This window comes from Dendropsophus ebraccatus, chromosome 13 (genome assembly GCF_027789765.1).
Source record: "Dendropsophus ebraccatus isolate aDenEbr1 chromosome 13, aDenEbr1.pat, whole genome shotgun sequence".
NCBI classification, from domain to species: Eukaryota; Metazoa; Chordata; class Amphibia; order Anura; family Hylidae; genus Dendropsophus; species Dendropsophus ebraccatus.
The window spans coordinates 83467873-83480759 of NC_091466.1; the positions used below are offsets into that span (position 1 = coordinate 83467873).

The window sequence follows — 12887 nt, forward strand, 5'->3', positions numbered from 1 at the left end:
ATCCTTCACTAGAGATCAGTGACATCACTGAGAATACAGCCTATCCATCACTAGAGATCAGTGACATCACTGAGAATACAGCCTATCCATCACTAGAGATCAGTGACATCACTGAGAATACAGCCTATCCATCACTAGAGATCAGTGACATCACTGAGAATACAGCCTATCCATCACTAGAGATCAGTGACATCACTGAGAATACAGCCTATCCATCACTAGAGATCAGTGACATCACTGAGAATACAGCCTATCCATCACTAGAGATCAGCGGTGACATCACTGAGAATACAGCCTATCCATCAATAGAGATCAGCAGTGACATCACTGAGAATACAGCCTATCCATCACCAGAGATCAGTGACATCACTGAGAATACAGCCTATCCATCACTAGAGATCAGTGACATCACTGAGAATACAGCCTATCCATTACTAGAGATCAGTGACATCACTGAGAATACAGCCTATCCATCACTAGAGATCAGTGACATCACTGAGAATACAGCCTATCCATCACTAGAGATCAGTGACATCACTGAGAATACAGCCTATCCATCACTAGAGATCAGTGACATCACTGAGAATACAGCCTATCCTTCACTAGAGATCAGCGGTGACATCACTGAGAATACAGCCTATCCATCACTAGAGATCAGTGACATCACTGAGAATACAGCCTATCCATCACTAGAGATCAGTGACATCACTGAGAATACAGCCTATCCATCACTAGAGATCAGCGGTGACCTAACTAAGAATACAGCCTATCCATCACTAGAGATCAGTGACCTCACTGAGAATACAGCCTATCCATTACTAGAGATCAGCGGTGACATCACTGAGAATACAGCCTATCCATTACTAGAGATCAGTGACATCACTGAGAATACAGCCTATCCTTCACTAGAGATCAGCGGTGACATCACTGAGAATACAGTCTATCCATCACTAGAGATCAGCGGTGACATCACTGAGAATACAGCCTATCCATCACTAGAGATCAGCGGTGACATCACTGAGAATACAGCCTATCCATCACTAGAGATCAGTGACGTCACTCCGCACACAGCCTATCCATCACTAGGGATCAGTGACGTCACTCCGCACACAGCCTATCCATCACTAGGGGTCAGTGACGTCACTCTGCACACAGCCTATCCATCACTAGGGGTCAGTGACGTCACTCTGCACACAGCCTATCCATCACTAGGGGTCAGTGACGTCACTCCGCACACAGCCTATCCATCACTAGGGGTCAGTGACGTCACTACGCACACAGCCTATCCATCACTAGAGATCAGTGACGTCACTCCGCACACAGCATATCCATCACTAGGGGTCAGTGACGTCACTCCGCACACAGCCTATCCATCACTAGGGATCAGTGAGTTCACTCCGCACACAGCCTATCCATCACTAGGGATCAGTGACGTCACTCCGCACACAGCCTATCCATCACTAGGGGTCAGTGACGTCACTCCGCACACAGCCTATCCATCACTAGGGGTCAGTGACGTCACTCTGCACACAGCCTATCCATCACTAGGGGTCAGTGACGTCACTCTGCACACAGCCTATCCATCACTAGAGATCAGTGACGTCACTCTGCACACAGCCTATCCATCACTAGGGATCAGTGACGTCACTCTGCACACAGCCTATCCATCACTCGGGATCAGTGACGTCACTCCGCACACAGCCTATCCATCACTAGGGGTCAGTGACGTCACTCCGCACACAGCCTATCCATCACTAGGGGTCAGTGACGTCACTCTGCACACAGCCTATCCATCACTAGGGGTCAGTGACGTCACTCCGCACACAGCCTATCCATCACTAGGGGTCAGTGACGTCACTCCGCACACAGCCTATCCATTACTAGGGGTCAGTGACGTCACTCTGCACACAGCCTATCCATCACTAGGGGTCAGTGAGTTCACTCCGCACACAGCCTATCCATCACTAGAGATCAGTGACGTCACTCTGCACACAGCCTATCCATCACTAGGGGTCAGTGAGTTCACTCCGCACACAGCCTATCCATCACTAGAGATCAGTGACGTCACTCCGCACACAGCCTATCCATCACTAGAGATCAGTGACGTCACTCCGCACACAGCCTATTCATCACTAGGGGTCAGTGACGTCACTCTGCACACAGCCTATCCATCACTAGAGATCAGTGACGTCACTCCGCACACAGCCTATCCATCACTAGGGGTCAGTGACGTCACTCCGCACACAGCCTATGCATCACTAGAGATCAGTGACGTCACTCCGCACACAGCCTATCCATCACTAGAGATCAGTGACGTCACTCCGCACACAGCCTATCCATCACTAGGGGTCAGTGACGTCACTCTGCCTACAGCCTATCCATCACTAGAGATCAGTGACGTCACTCCGCACACAGCCTATCCATCACTAGAGGTCAGTGACGTCACTCTGCACACAGCCTATCCATCACTAGGGGTCAGTGACGTCACTCCGCACACAGCCTATCCATCACTAGGGATCAGTGACGTCACTCCGCACACAGCCTATCCATCACTAGGGATCAGTGACGTCACTCTGCACACAGCCTATCCATCACTAGGGGTCAGTGACGTCACTCCGCACACAGCCTATCCATCACTAGAGATCAGTGACGTCACTCTGCACACAGCCTATCCATCACTAGGGGTCAGTGACGTCACTCCGCACACAGCCTATCCATCACTAGGGGTCAGTGACGTCACTCCGCACACAGCCTATCCATCACTAGGGGTCAGTGACGTCACTCTGCACACAGCCTATCCATCACTAGGGGTCAGTGACGTCACTCTGCACACAGCCTATCCATCACTAGGGATCAGTGACGTCACTACGCACACAGCCTATCCATCACTAGAGATCAGTGACGTCACTCCGCACACAGCCTATCCATCACTAGGGGTCAGTGACGTCACTCTGCACACAGCCTATCCATCACTAGAGATCAGTGACGTCACTCTGCACACAGCCTATCCATCACTAGGGGTCAGTGACGTCACTCCGCACACAGCCTATCCATCACTAGGGGTCAGTGACGTCACTCCGCACACAGCCTATCCATCACTAGGGGTCAGTGACGTCACTCTGCACACAGCCTATCCATCACTAGGGGTCAGTGACGTCACTCTGCACACAGCCTATCCATCACTAGGGATCAGTGACGTCACTACGCACACAGCCTATCCATCACTAGAGATCAGTGACGTCACTCTGCACACAGCCTATCCATCACTAGGGGTCAGTGACGTCACTCTGCACACAGCCTATCCATCACTAGAGATCAGTGACGTCACTCCGCACACAGCCTATCCATCACTAGGGGTCAGTGACGTCACTCCGCACACAGCCTATCCATCACTAGAGATCAGTGACGTCACTCCGCACACAGCCTATCCATCACTAGGGGTCAGTGACGTCACTCTGCACACAGCCTATCCATCACTAGAGATCAGTGACGTCACTCCGCACACAGCCTATCCATCACTAGGGGTCAGTGACGTCACTCCGCACACAGCCTATCCATCACTAGAGATCAGTGACGTCACTCCGCACACAGCCTATCCATCACTAGAGATCAGTGACGTCACTCCGCACACAGCCTATCCATCACTAGGGGTCAGTGACGTCACTCCGCACACAGCCTATCCATCACTAGGGGTCAGTGACGTCACTCTGCCTACAGCCTATCCATCACTAGAGATCAGTGACGTCACTCCGCACACAGCCTATCCATCACTAGAGGTCAGTGACGTCACTCTGCACACAGCCTATCCATCACTAGGGGTCAGTGACGTCACTCCGCACACAGCCTATCCATCACTAGGGATCAGTGACGTCACTCTGCACACAGCCTATCCATCACTAGGGATCAGTGACGTCACTCTGCACACAGCCTATCCATCACTAGGGGTCAGTGACGTCACTCCGCACACAGCCTATCCATCACTAGAGATCAGTGACGTCACTCTGCACACAGCCTATCCATCACTAGGGGTCAGTGACGTCACTCCGCACACAGCCTATCCATCACTAGGGGTCAGTGACGTCACTCCGCACACAGCCTATCCATCACTAGGGGTCAGTGACGTCACTCTGCACACAGCCTATCCATCACTAGGGGTCAGTGACGTCACTCTGCACACAGCCTATCCATCACTAGGGATCAGTGACGTCACTACGCACACAGCCTATCCATCACTAGAGATCAGTGACGTCACTCTGCACACAGCCTATCCATCACTAGGGGTCAGTGACGTCACTCTGCACACAGCCTATCCATCACTAGAGATCAGTGACGTCACTCTGCACACAGCCTATCCATCACTAGGGGTCAGTGACGTCACTCCGCACACAGCCTATCCATCACTAGGGGTCAGTGACGTCACTCCGCACACAGCCTATCCATCACTAGGGGTCAGTGACGTCACTCTGCACACAGCCTATCCATCACTAGGGGTCAGTGACGTCACTCTGCACACAGCCTATCCATCACTAGGGATCAGTGACGTCACTACGCACACAGCCTATCCATCACTAGGGGTCAGTGACGTCACTCTGCACACAGCCTATCCATCACTAGAGATCAGTGACGTCACTCTGCACACAGCCTATCCATCACTAGGGATCAGTGACGTCACTCCGCACACAGCCTATCCATCACTAGAGATCAGTGACGTCACTCTGCACACAGCCTATCCATCACTAGGGGTCAGTGACGTCACTCTGCACACAGCCTATCCATCACTAGGGATCAGTGACGTCACTCCGCACACAGACATCTCCCTTATCTTGTGAATGTTATACGGTATGGTGCCGGATTACCGGGAGGGATGCCCAGCATACAGTTCCCGCTCACCTTTTGCCCTTCTTGCCCTTCGGTCCCTTTCTCCGGGTCGCCACCATATTCTGCCCTTACTTTCCGAAACGATAATGAAATGTTTACTGACGGGAAAAGCGGTTACCATGGAGACAGCCCACGTGACATTACCCTCAGTAGGCGGGGCTCGGGGTGTATAAATAGATGTGATACGTGTGTGAGGCGGGAAGCAGGTGAGCGCGGTGACTTATAATGGCTGACGTATGTCTAGCCCGGTATATACCTCTGTATACTCCTCTGTGTGTTGTATATACCTCTGTATGTGCTGTATATACCTCTGTATACTCTGTGTGTGCTGTATATACCTCTGTATATATCTCTGTATGTGCTGTATATACCTCTGTGTGTTGTATATACCTCTGTGTGTTGTATATACCTCTGTATGTGCTGTATATACCTCTGTATACTCCTCTATATACCTCTGTGTACTTCTCTATATATACCTCTGTATACTCCTATATGTGTGCTGTATATACCTCTGTATACTCCTATATGTGTGCTGTATATACCTCTGTATACTCCTATATGTGTGCTGTATATACCTCTGTATACTCCTGTGTATATACCTCTGTATACTCCTCTATATACCTCTGTATACTCCTATATGTGTGCTGCATATACCTCTGTATACTCCTATGTGTGTTCTGTATATACCTCTGTATACTCCTATGTGTGTTCTGTATATACCTCTGTATACTCCTATGTGTGTTCTGTATATACCTCTGTATACTCCTCTGTGTGTGCTGTATATACCTCTGTATACTCCTCTGTGTGTGCTGTATATACCTCTGTATACTCCTCTGTGTGTGCTGTATATACCTCTGTATACTCCTATGTGTGCTGTATATACCTCTGTATACTCCTATATGTGTGCTGTATATACCTCTGTATACTCCTCTATATATCTCTGTATACTCCTATATGTGTGCTGTATATACCTCTGTATACTCCTGTGTATATACCTCTGTATACTCCTCTATATACCTCTGTATACTCCTATATGTGTGCTGCATATACCTCTGTGTACTTCTCTATATACTCCTCTGTGCCTGCTGTATATACCTCTGTATACTCTGTGCGTGCTGTATAGACCTCTGTGTACTTCTCTGTGCCTGCTGTATAGACCTCTGTGTACTTCTCTGTGCCTGCTGTATAGACCTCTGTGTACTTCTCTGTGCCTGCTGTATAGACCTCTGTGTACTTCTCTGTGCCTGCTGTATAGACCTCTGTATAGTCCTCTGTGCCTGCTGTATAGACCTCTGTATAGTCCTCTGTGCCTGCTGTATAGACCTCTGTATAGTCCTCTGTGCCTGCTGTATAGACCTCTGTATAGTCCTCTGTGCCTGCTGTATAGACCTCTGTATAGTCCTCTGTGCCTGCTGTATAGACCTCTGTATAGTCCTCTGTGCCTGCTGTATAGACCTCTGTGCAGTCCTCTGTGCCTGCTGTATAGACCTCTGTGCACTTCTCTGTGCCTGCTGTATATACCTCTGTGCACTTCTCTGTGCCTGCTGTATATACCTCTGTGTACTTCTCTGTGCCTGCTGTATATACCTCTGTATGGTCCTCTGTGCCTGCTGTATATACCTCTGTGTACTTCTCTGTGCCTGCTGTATATACCTCTGTATGGTCCTGGTCTATCTCTCCTGTATTCATGTCTTCCCCTCAGGTCCCTGTAACCTCCTTCCCTAACATGGCTGCTCTGTATACTGTCTGGGGGTCAGCTGTATACGGTAAGTTCCTGAAGTTGCTATATTTCAGGATTCTCTGATAGTGACCAATCACAGCTCTGCTTTCATTGTACCCAACCTTATTAACCCCTTAGTGACCAGGCTCAATATTTCTAATCTGCCTTGTGATGCTGTAAGGTATACTAGCCATTATGTGATTCTTTTTTCAGAACATACGGTACTTTATGTTAGTGCTGCAATTCGTCACTTTCTTGTGTGTTTTTGTGTGAAAAACATCAAAATATAAAAATTTTGAATAATTTGCACATTATGAACTTTGAAATTCTCTGCTTGTAAAAAGAAATCCCTGTCCTATAAATGCGTTCCCAAGTCACATGACCAACATGTCCTCTTTATTCTGGCTTCCTCTTGTAAAGCTATTTTCCTATTTTAGGGGTGTTACAGGGCTTAGAAACGTATGAGCAAGACCAGTTCTTTAGGTGGATTTTAGGAGGCGTGTATACTGGAAACTCCGTATGTCACCCCATTTTGGAAACTAGACACCTTACTGCAGTGCTTCCCAACCTTCTCCCCCTTGGGGCGCCCCTACTAAATAATGTTCTACAAAGTAAGAAAACCGTCATACAGGGACTCACAGGTGACGTCTTCTTTGATCTGAGGAGTCACTTTCCTTTTCCTCTTCATCTGGCCCAGACCTTCATGATTCCTTCCAGATACGTTTCATCTCTTCAGAACCTGCGAGACAAACAATTTAGGCTCCGCACATTTCTAGCAACTTCCTTTCCTTCCTCCCTCCTGTCGGCTCCCAAAGTAACTGCGCTGTGTGGTGTGCCCCCTGTATGTAGGATCCCCTGCTGTGCCCCCCCCCAGGAAGTAAAAATGCCCCCTGCTCTGCCCCTAAAAAAAACAAACAAACATCCTACTCACCAAATCCGCGCTGTGGCTGCAGGGAAGGGACCTCCGGCAGGCGTGATGACGTCACATGATCACGCCTGCCGGAGAGGTCACGTCCCGGCGTCCCATAGGCTGCTGGTATCAAGTGCCGGCAGCCTATGGGAGGGAATGTAGGAGCAGGACGCTGACACTTCCTGCTCCTGCATTATGCTCACAGTGCGGGCGGAACATTAGTGATCTGTGCATCCCGGGAAGCTGCGTGGCCGCAGCTTCTCGGGATGCTTAAAGTGACAGCGCACATTTCCCACCGGGATCCCGCAGCACCCCTGGCGGGTTCTCCAGGCACACCAGTGTCCCGCGGCACCCCGGTTGGGAAAGGCTGCCTTACTGAATGACTCCCGGGGTATGCTGAGCTGTCATTCGTTCCTTTTTTTGCAGCATAAGGCCAGGTTCACACTATATAAGACACGGCCGTTCTGTGCAGGGCTGTGGAGTCAGTCGGAGCTAGTTTTGGCTGGAGTCTGAGTTGGAGTCGTGGGAATATATCAGTAATAGGACACTGGCCCTATTACATAAGGGTGGTCGGGAATATATCAGTAATAGTACACTGGCCCTATTACATAAGGGTGGTCGGGGAATATATCAGTAATACGACACTGGCCCTATTAGATAAGGGTGGTCGGGGAATATATCGGTAATACAGCACTGGCCCTATTAGATAAGGGTGGCAGCAGGCTATATGTGTGTGCGCTATGGCTGCAGCAGGCTGTGTGTGTGTATATGCTATGGCTGCAGCAGGCTGTGAGTGTATATGCTATGGCTGCAGCAGGCTGTGAGTGTGTATATGCTATGGCTGCAGCAGGCTGTGTGTGTGTGTGTATGCTATGGCTGCAGCAGGCTGTGTGTGTGTATATGCTATGGCTGCAGCAGGCTGTGTGTGTATATGCTATGGCTGCAGCAGGCTGTGTGTATATGCTATGGCTGCAGCAGGCTGTGTGTGTGTATATGCTATGGCTGCAGCAGGCTGTGTGTGTATATGCTATGGCTGCAGCAGGCTGTGTGTGTATATGCTATGGCTGCAGCAGGCTGTGTGTGTATATGCTATGGCTGCAGCAGGCTGTGTGTGTGTGTATATGCTATGGCTGCAGCAGGCTGTGTGTGTATATGCTATGGCTGCAGCAGGCTGTGTGTGTATATGCTATGGCTGCAGCAGGCTGTGTGTGTATATGCTATGGCTGCAGCAGGCTGTGAGTGTGTATATGCTATGGCTGCAGCAGGCTGTGTGTGTGTGTGTATATGCTATGGCTGCAGCAGGCTGTGTGTGTGCTATGGCTGCAGCAGGCTGTGAGTGTATATGCTATGGCTGCAGCAGGCTGTGTGTGTGTATATGCTATGGCTGCAGCAGGCTGTGTGTGTGTATATGCTATGGCTGCAGCAGGCTGTGTGTATATGCTATGGCTGCAGCAGGCTGTGTGTATATGCTATGGCTGCAGCAGGCTGTGTGTGTATATGCTATGGCTGCAGCAGGCTGTGTGTATATGCTATGGCTGCAGCTGCGTGTGTGTGTGCGCACTATGGAGTGTCCCCCACAGTGACCCCTTTATATCACAGTGACCTCTCTATCACTATGTGTGACCTCTCTCTATATCACTGTGTGACCTCTCTCTATATCACTGTGTGTGACCCCTCTCTCTATCACTGTGTGTGACCTCTCTCTATATCACTGTGTGACCTCTCTCTATCACTGTGTGTGACCTCTCTCTATCACTGTGTGTGACCCCTCTCTATCACTGTGTGTGACCCCTCTCTCTATCACTGTGTGTGACCCCTCTCTCTATCACTGTGTGTGACCCCTCTCTCTATCACTGTGTGTGACCCCTCTCTCTATCACTGTGTGTGACCCCTCTCTCTATCACTGTGTGTGACCCCTCTCTCTATCACTGTGTGTGACCCCTCTCTCTATCACTGGTGTGACCCCTCTCTCTATCACTGTGTGTGACCCCTCTCTCTATCACTGTGTGTGACCCCTCTCTCTATCACTGTGTGTGACCCCTCTCTCTATCACTGTGTGTGACCCCTCTCTCTATCACTGTGTGTGACCCCTCTCTCTATCACTGTGTGTGACCCCTCTCTCTATCACTGTGTGTGACCCCTCTCTCTATCACTGTGTGTGACCCCTCTCTCTATCACTGTGTGTGACCCCTCTCTCTATCACTGTGTGTGACCCCTCTCTCTATCACTGTGTGTGACCCTCTCTCTATCACTGTGTGTGACCCCTCTCTCTATCACTGTGTGTGACCCCTCTCTCTATCACTGTGTGTGACCCCTCTCTCTATCACTGTGTGTGACCCCTCTCTCTATCACTGTGTGTGACCCCTCTCTCTATCACTGTGTGTGACCCCTCTCTCTCTCACTGTGTGTGACCCCTCTCTCTCTCACTGTGTGTGACCCCTCTCTCTCTCACTGTGTGTGACCCCTCTCTCTCTCACTGTGTGTGACCCCTCTCTCTCTCACTGTGTGTGACCCCTCTCTCTCTCACTGTGTGTGACCCCTCTCTCTCTCACTGTGTGTGACCCCTCTCTCTCTCACTGTGTGTGACCCCTCTCTCTCTCACTGTGTGTGACCCCTCTCTCTCTCACTGTGTGTGACCCCTCTCTCTCTCACTGTGTGTGACCCCTCTCTCTCTCACTGTGTGTGACCCCTCTCTCTCTCACTGTGTGTGACCCCTCTCTCTCTCACTGTGTGTGACCCCTCTCTCTCTCACTGTGTGTGACCCCTCTCTCTCTCACTGTGTGTGACCCCTCTCTCTCTCACTGTGTGTGACCCCTCTCTCTCACTGTGTGTGACCCCTCTCTCTCTCACTGTGTGTGACCCCTCTCTCTCTCACTGTGTGTGACCCCTCTCTCTCTCACTGTGTGTGACCCCTCTCTCTCTCACTGTGTGTGACCCCTCTCTCTCTCACTGTGTGTGACCCCTCTCTCTCTCACTGTGTGTGACCCCTCTCTCTCTCACTGTGTGTGACCCCTCTCTCTCTCACTGTGTGTGACCCCTCTCTCTCTCACTGTGTGTGACCCCTCTCTCTCTCACTGTGTGTGACCCCTCTCTCTCTCACTGTGTGTGACCCCTCTCTCTCTCACTGTGTGTGACCCCTCTCTCTCTCACTGTGTGTGACCCCTCTCTCTCTCACTGTGTGTGACCCCTCTCTCTCTCACTGTGTGTGACCCCTCTCTCTCTCACTGTGTGTGACCCCTCTCTCTCTCACTGTGTGTGACCCCTCTCTCTCTCACTGTGTGTGACCCTCTCTCTCTCACTGTGTGTGACCCCTCTCTCTCTCACTGTGTGTGACCCTCTCTCTCTCACTGTGTGTGACCCCTCTCTCTCTCACTGTGTGTGACCCCTCTCTCTCTCACTGTGTGTGACCCCTCTCTCTCTCACTGTGTGTGACCCCTCTCTCTCTCACTGTGTGTGACCCCTCTCTCTCTCACTGTGTGTGACCCCTCTCTCTCTCACTGTGTGTGACCCCTCTCTCTCTCACTGTGTGTGACCCCTCTCTCTCTCACTGTGTGTGACCCCTCTCTCTCTCACTGTGTGTGACCCCTCTCTCTCTCACTGTGTGTGACCCCTCTCTCTCTCACTGTGTGTGACCCCTCTCTCTCTCACTGTGTGTGACCCCTCTCTCTCTCACTGTGTGTGACCCCTCTCTCTCTCACTGTGTGTGACCCCTCTCTCTCTCACTGTGTGTGACCCCTCTCTCTCTCACTGTGTGTGACCCCTCTCTCTCTCACTGTGTGTGACCCCTCTCTCTCTCACTGTGTGTGACCCCTCTCTCTCTCACTGTGTGTGACCCCTCTCTCTCTCACTGTGTGTGACCCCTCTCTCTCTCACTGTGTGTGACCCCTCTCTCTCTCACTGTGTGTGACCCCTCTCTCTCTCACTGTGTGTGACCCCTCTCTCTCTCACTGTGTGTGACCCCTCTCTCTCTCACTGTGTGTGACCCCTCTCTCTCTCACTGTGTGTGACCCCTCTCTCTCTCACTGTGTGTGACCCCTCTCTCTCTCACTGTGTGTGACCCCTCTCTCTCACTGTGTGTGACCCCTCTCTCTCTCACTGTGTGTGACCCCTCTCTCTCTCACTGTGTGTGTGACACCTCTCTCTCTGTGTGTGTGACACCTCTATCACTGTGTGTGTGTGTGTGACACCTCTATCACTGTGTGTGTGTGTGTGACACCTCTATCACTGTGTGTGTGTGTGTGACACCCCTCTATCACTGTGTGTGTGTGTGTGTGTGTGTGTGTGTGTGTGTCACCCCTCTATCACTGTGTGTGTGTGTGTGTGACACCCCTCTATCACTGTGTGTGTGTGTGTGACACCCCTCTATCACTGTGTGTGTGTGTGTGACACCCCTCTATCACTGTGTGTGTGTGTGTGACACCCCTCTATCACTGTGTGTGTGTGTGTGACACCCCTCTATCACTGTGTGTGTGTGTGTGACACCCCTCTATCACTGTGTGTGTGTGTGTGACACCCCTCTATCACTGTGTGTGTGTGACACCCCTCTATCACTGTGTGTGTGTGTGTGACACCCCTCTATCACTGTGTGTGTGTGTGTGACACCCCTCTATCACTGTGTGTGTGTGTGTGACACCCCTCTATCACTGTGTGTGTGTGTGTGACACCCCTCTATCACTGTGTGTGTGTGTGTGACACCCCTCTATCACTGTGTGTGTGTGTGTGACACCCCTCTATCACTGTGTGTGTGTGTGTGACACCCCTCTATCACTGTGTGTGTGTGTGTGTGACACCCCTCTATCACTGTGTGAGTGTGTGTGTGACACCCCTCTATCACTGTGTGTGTGAGTGTGTGTGTGACACCCCTCTATCACTGTGTGTGTGAGTGTGTGTGTGACACCCCTCTATCACTGTGTGTGTGAGTGTGTGTGTGACACCCCTCTATCACAGTGTGTGTGAGTGTGTGTGTGACACCCCTCTATCACAGTGTGAGTGTGTGTGTGACACCCCTCTATCTCTGTGTGTGTGTGTGTGTGTGTGTGTGTGTGTGTGTGTCACCCCTCTATCACTGTGTGTGTGTGTGTGTGTGACACCCCTCTATCACTGTGTGTGTGAGTGTGTGTGTGACACCCCTCTATCACTGTGTGTGTGTGTGACACCCCTCTATCACTGTGTGTGTGTGTGACACCCCTCTATCACTGTGTGTGTGTGTGTGTGACACCCCTCTATCACTGTGTGTGTGTGTGTGTGACACCCCTCTATCACTGTGTGTGTGTGTGTGTGTGTGTGACACCCCTCTATCACTGTGTGTGTGTGTGTGTGACACCCCTCTATCACTGGTGTGGTGTGTGTGTGACACCCCTCTCTCACTGTGTGTGTGTG

The 12887-nt window shown here is 50.8% G+C and overlaps 2 protein-coding genes across 5 annotated transcripts in view; one reads left to right on the forward strand and one right to left on the reverse strand.

Annotated features, from left to right (window-relative positions):
• BBOF1 (basal body orientation factor 1) overlaps positions 1-5028 on the reverse strand; it is a 149186-nt gene extending 144158 nt beyond the window's left edge. The window contains exon 1 of one of the 2 annotated variants that reach the window (XM_069950848.1): positions 4891-5028. In XM_069950848.1, the coding sequence (XP_069806949.1) occupies positions 4891-4937 (47 nt within the window). In that variant the 5' untranslated portion in view covers positions 4938-5028. The remainder of the gene's footprint in view (positions 1-4890) is intronic. The other variant, XM_069950847.1, reaches the window with a different exon arrangement.
• Positions 5029-6581: 1553 nt separating this feature from the next.
• The window catches only part of ENTPD5 (ectonucleoside triphosphate diphosphohydrolase 5 (inactive)), a 102860-nt gene continuing 96554 nt past the window's right edge, over positions 6582-12887 (forward strand). For 2 of the 3 annotated variants that reach the window (XM_069950850.1, XM_069950853.1), the window contains exon 1: positions 6582-6644. In XM_069950850.1, the coding sequence (XP_069806951.1) occupies positions 6605-6644 (40 nt within the window). In that variant the 5' untranslated portion in view covers positions 6582-6604. The remainder of the gene's footprint in view (positions 6645-12887) is intronic. The other variant, XM_069950849.1, reaches the window with a different exon arrangement.